The 6176-nt window shown below is 44.9% G+C and overlaps 1 protein-coding gene across 1 annotated transcript; it reads left to right on the top strand.

Moving 5' to 3' along the window:
- Positions 1-4119: 4119 nt before the first annotated feature.
- On the top strand, positions 4120-4482 carry LOC138875504 (uncharacterized mitochondrial protein AtMg00860-like). The gene has a single exon (XM_070154337.1). It carries the CDS (start codon positions 4120-4122, stop codon positions 4480-4482), a length of 363 nt encoding a protein of 120 aa, XP_070010438.1.
- Positions 4483-6176: the final 1694 nt, after the last annotated feature.

Below are 6176 nucleotides of genomic sequence, written 5' to 3'. Positions count from 1 at the left end.
CATCTTGATATCCCGGCAGAGACCGAGAAACCGCCCAAAAATCCCGAGCATGAAGAAATGATCAGAAAGGTCAAAAGCTTAGAGCAATCATTCCGAGATATGAGGGGGTTGGGAGGTCAAGAGAGTGTGGCCTATAAGAATTTATGTTTGTTGCCAGATGTTCAGTTGCTAGCAGGGTTCAAAATGCCCAGGTTTGATCTGTACGATGGACATGGTGGCCTAGTGGCACACTTAAGAGGATTTTGTAGCAAAATGAGAGGAGCAGGTGGAAGAGATGAATTGCTGATGGCATATTTCAGCCAAAGTTTAAGTGGATCGGCCTTGGAATGGTACACCAGACAAGATCACAACATGTGGTACACATGGAACGACTTGGCCCAAGCCTTCGCCTGCCATTTTCAGTACAACCTCAAAATCATCCCAGATCGTCTGTCATTGACATAGCTTGAGAAGAAGCCCAGTGAGAGCTTCAGGGAATATGGATTCCGTTGGAGAGAGCAAGCAGCGAGGTTTGACCCTCCGATGAAAGAAAGCGAGATGGTTGATTATTTTTTGCAGGCCTTGGAACCCACTTATTTCGGTCACTTGGTGTCAGCAGTAGGTAAGTCCTTTAATGACGTCGTGAAAATGGGAGGAATGGTTGAAGAGGGACTCAAGTCCAACAAGATCATGAGTTATTCAGCAATCAAGGCGACCACTCAGGCCATTCAAAACGGTACTGGGGTGTGCTCGGGAAGAAGAAGAAGGAGGACGTTGCGACAATTGAGTCGTGAGCTTGGGTTGGATCCAGGAACCTTCCCCGTTACTACAACCGGCCGCGACCCTATCTCCAAACTTACCCCCACACTCCATATAACCCACCACAACACTATTACCCACCGCCAGATCCCCATGTTTTTGTCCATCACGCACAAACCTATACCTAGCCGCCTGCTCACTCACAATGGCGTGCGCCAGCTCCACAAAACCCATACCAAGCTCCACAAAATAACTACCCACTCCCAAAAGCCTAGAAAAATCCTCCTAGAACAGGTTTTCGACCCAATAAAGCCTTTAAGAATGAGAGGCTGCAGAAGCAGAAGACTTTTACTCTATTGGGAGAATCCTATACTAGTCTATTCCACAGGCTGAGACAATTGGGCATGTTGAATCCGATCGAAGCCAAACTGCCGAATCCTTTTCCTAGAAATCTTGATCGCTCGGTAAGTTGTGAGTATTATTCAGGGGCCCTGGACCATGACATAGAGAAATGCTGGAAACTGAAAACAGCTGTACAAGAGCTCATTGGTACTCATCGGATCGAGGTTCAGGCCCCAGATGCACCAAATATCAACCAGAATCCGCTGCTAGCTCACCATGAGACCCATATGATTGAGTTGATACACAAGGGAGGGGAGGCTAAGAAACCCTCGCAGACGGTGATGATGATCCGCTCTAGTGAAACCAGTTCAAAGGAAAAGGTAACTAGTGGGAAATTAGTGGTCCAGTTGAAAGGGGTAGACAATAAGCTAGCTGTGGTAGCCGGGAAAGGGTCGTCAAGCGTTGTCACAATAAAACCAGAGAAAGCTAAAGTGGTGGTACTAGGGGTTACAAGTAAACCTGTTGTGGTCGCGAAGGGTGCTCGCACAGAGCCTGTTATTATAAAATCAGTAACTCAGCTTCCAGTGATCAACAACAAGGCGGTCCCGTGGAATTATGAACGAGTGACAGTAAATTACCAGGGGAAAGAGGTTAAAGAAGAAGTGTGTGAGACCCATGGTTTAACTCGATTGGGGAGATGCTTTGCCCCCGAAGAGTTGAGGAAAGCTAAGACTTCAAAAGATAACCCAGTGTTGGTGAAGAAAGTCGTGACCGAGGAAGAAGCAGAGGAGTTCTTGAGAAAGATGAAAGTGCCGGATTATTCCATTGTGGAGCAGTTGAGGAAAACAACGGCTCAAATTTCATTATTGTTGTTATTGATCCACTCCGATGAGCACCGTAGGGCCTTGATGAAGATCTTGAACGAGGCCCACGTCCCTGACAAAATCTCAGTAAACCACATGGAAAAGATAGCTAACAAGATATTTAAGGTGAACAGAGTCATGTTTTCTGATGATGAGCTACCCACGGAGGGCACTAAGCACAATAGAGCCCTCTATCTGACGGTGAAATGCGAAGATTCCGTGGTTACTCGGGTACTAATTGACAATGGGTCTAGTGCGAACATTTATCCTCTCTCCACGTTGAACAAGCTGAAAGTGGAAGATGAAAGAATTCACAAGAATAGTATTTGTGTTCGGGGATTCGATGGTTGAGGGAAAGATTCAGTTGGGGACATAGTGCTTGAGCTCACCATAGGGCCAGTTGAATTTACTATGGAGTTCCAGGCGCTCGATGTGGCTGTTTTATACAATCTGCTGTTGGGACGACCTTGGATTCATGTTGCCAAGGCAGTCCCGTCTACTCTGCATCAAATGGTCAAGTTTGAATAGGATCTACAGGAAATTGTTGTAAACGACAAAGATAATTTGTGTGTGCCCAATGATGCCATTGTTCCATTCATAGAGGTCGACGAAAACAAGGGACACTAGGTTTATCAGGTTTTCAATATAGTATCGGTAGAGAAAATTTCGGAAGGAAAGAGCATTCCAACACCAAAGATGGTTGCGGCATCAGTCATGGTAGTCGTTAAAATGTTGAAAAATGGTTTCGTACCGGGCAAGGGTTTGGGTGCATCTCTGCAAGGTATTGTGCAACCAGTTTCTCTTCCAAAGAATCTGGATACTTTTGGTCTGGGGTTCAAGACCACAGTCGCAGACGTGAGAAGAGCTAGAAAAATGAAACAGAAAGCATGGGTATTGCCAAAGCCGATCTCGCGTCTGTCTAGATCATTCGTCAGGCCGGGTATTAGAGAGCAACTACTGTCAAAGTCTCCCGGACCACTGATTGGTGCCGATGGAGACTTGGAGAAGGGGTTCGAAAGGTTATTTGCCGAGGTTAACATGGTTCAGGCTGGGGAAGGGTCCAACAGGGAAGATGTGCAATTCGTGGGACCACGTGCAAAAGTCAACAACTGGGAAGCTACTCCTCTTCCTATCCGGAGGGAGTCTTGGTAGTGGGTTTTGATTTTCTTTTGTTGTCTGGATTATTCCAGGGTCTGTAATTCAGATATTATGTTCCGTCCAGTTGGATGTGTCAAAACCCTGTTATCTTTAAATTCAATGAAATGCAATTGTCCCTTTTCCTTCACTCCTTCTAATTCTATTTTGTTTTCTTCTTTTGTACAGTTCTTTTTATGCTGATATCAATGACATGACATGCATGAGGAATCTTCGGCCCAGTTTTAAGAGCCAATCTAACTCTGAAATAATAATACAAGAAATTGAGTGTGATGACCAGTTGGAATTTGATGATGATGAGGCCTATGAAGAAATTAGTAAGGAACTAAGTCATTTTGAGGAAAAGCCCAAACCTAATTTGAACGATACAGAAGCAGTTAATCTAGGGAACCAAGATAATGTCTGTTAAACTAAAATAAGTGTGCATCTGGAACATTAACTTAGGGAGGAGATAATTAAAGCGTTGTTAGAATACAAAGATGTTTTTGCATGGTCCTATGACGACATGCCGGGCCTAAGCACTGATTTAGTGGTTCACAAGTTGCCCACTGACCCGACATTCCCTCCTGTCAAACAGAAGCTGAGAAAGTTCAAAACGGATATGAGTGTAAAGATCAAAGAAGAGGTCACCAAGCAGTTCGATGCCAAAGTCATTCGGGTCACCCGGTATCCCACCTGGTTAGCCAATGTTGTGCATGTACCGAAGAAGGATGGCAAGACCAGGGTATGTGTTGACTATCGGGATCTCAACAAGGCAAGTCCAAAAGATAATTTCCCGTTGCCAAACATCCATATCTTGATTGATAATTACGCCAAACATGAGATTGGTTCTTTCGTGGATTGTTACGCGGGTTATCATCAGATCATAATGGACGAGGAAGATACAGAAAAGACAGCATTCATCACGCCGTGGGGAACGTATTGCTATCGGGTCATGTCATTTGGCTTGAAGAATGTTGGGGAAACCAACATGAGGGCAATGACAACAATATTCCATGATATGATACACTAGGAAATCGAGATGTACGTGGATGATGTGATCGTGAAGTTTAGAAAGCAATCTGACCATGTTAGGGATTTGAATAAGTTCTTCCGAAGGCTTCGCAGGTACAATCTCAAGCTTAATCCTGCAAAGTGTGCTTTTGGGGTGCCGTCTGGAAAGTTGTTGGGGTTCGTAGTCAGCTGCCAGGGCATTGAACTGGATCCATCGAAAGTTAAGGCCATCCAGAAATTGCCACATCCGAAGAACAAGACCGAGGTGATGAGTTTGTTGGGGAGATTGAATTATATCAGCAGGTTCATCGCTCAGCTCACGACAACTTGTGAGCCTATCTTCAAGCTGTTAAAGAAATACGTTGCGGTCAAGTGGACAAATGAATGTTAGGAGGCGATTGATAAGATAAAGGGGTATCTATCAAATCCACCCGTGTTGGTCCGCCAGAACCAGGGCGACATTTGATTCTATATTTGACGGTATTGGACAATTCATTCGGCTGTGTATTGGGTCAACATGATATCACTGGCAGGAAGGAGCAGGCCATCTATTATCTCAGCAAAAAATTCACACCCTACGAGGTTAAGTATACTCACCTTGAAAGAACGTGTTGCGCCCTAACTTGGGTGGCACAGAAGTTGAAACATTATTTGTCATCTTATACTACTTACCTCATATCTCGCTTGGATCCATTGAAGTATATCTTCCAGAATCCTATGCCCACAGGAAGACTTGCAAAGTGGCAGATCCTGCTCACAGAGTTTGACATTGTTTACGTGACTCGAACTGCAATGAAAGCGCAGGCTTTGGCGGACCATTTGGCCGAGAATCTAGTTAATGAAGATTACGAACCTTTGAAAACTTATTTCCCCGATGAAGAGGTGATGCACATTGATGAGTTAGAGCAAGTTGAGAAGCCGGGATGGAAACTTTTCTTTGATGGGGATGCAAACATGAAGGGCGTGGGGATAGGAGCAGTACTTATTTCTGAAACAGGGCAACACTACCCTGTTACGGCAAAGCTTCGTTTTTACTGTACCAACAACATGGCTGAGTACGAGGCATGCATTCTGGGTTTGAGGTTAGCTGCGGATATGGGTGTCCAGGAAGTCTTGGTCTTGGGTGACTCGGACCTTCTAGTGCACCAAATTCAGGGAGAATGGGAAACACAGGATTTGAAACTCATACCGTACAGACAATGTTTGCATGATCTTTGTCAACAGTTTCAGTCAATAGAATTCAAGCATATCCCAAGGATCCATAATGAAGTCGCCGATGCTTTGGCTACTCTGGCGTCAATGTTACATCATCCAGATAAGGCTTATGTGGACCCTTTGCAGATTCAGGTCCGTGATCAGCATGCTTACTGTAATATGGTAGAAGAAGAACTTGATAGGGAGCCATGGTTCCACGATATCAAAGAATACCTCCGGATGGGGGTATATCCGGTACAGGCCACAGGTGATCAGAAAAGAACAATTCGACGATTGGCAAGTGGATTTTTCTTCAGTGGAGGGGTGTTATACAAAAGAACCCCAGATCTCGGATTGCTAAGATGCATAGATGCCAGACAGGCCACAACTATCATGACCGAGGTACACTCCGGGGTTTGCGGACCGCATATGAGTGGGTACGTTCTGGCAAAGAAGATTCTCCGATCAGGTTATTACTGGCTCACTATGGAGCGAGATTGCATCAGTTTTGTGCGCAAGTGTCATCAGTGCCAGGTGCACGGAGATTTGATTCATTCCCCACCATCTGAACTGCATACCATGTCGGCACCATGGCCTTTTGTTGCTTGGGGCATGGATGTCATTAGGCCAATCGAGTCAGCAGCATCAAATGGACATAGGTTTATCCTGGTAGCCATTGATTATTTTACCAAGTGGGTTGAAGCGAACATTTTCAAATCTGTGACCAAGAAAGCAGTGGTCGATTTTGTGCATTCAAATATCATCAGTCGGTTTGGGATTCCAAAGGTAATCATCACAGACAATGGCGCTAATCTCAACAGTCATATGATGACGGAGACATGTCAGTAGTTTAAGATTACACATTGCAATTCCACCCCATATCGCCCTAAG

The sequence above is a fragment of the Nicotiana sylvestris genome, chromosome 8 (genome assembly GCF_000393655.2).
Source record: "Nicotiana sylvestris chromosome 8, ASM39365v2, whole genome shotgun sequence".
NCBI classification, from domain to species: Eukaryota; Viridiplantae; Streptophyta; class Magnoliopsida; order Solanales; family Solanaceae; genus Nicotiana; species Nicotiana sylvestris.
This window is presented reverse-complemented; position numbering and strand designations above follow the sequence as displayed.

Bases quoted from the DNA above. Each gene is read 5' to 3' on its own strand.
- LOC138875504 (XM_070154337.1), top strand. From the start codon at position 4,120: ATGTACGTGGATGATGTGATCGTGAAGTTTAGAAAGCAATCTGACCAT.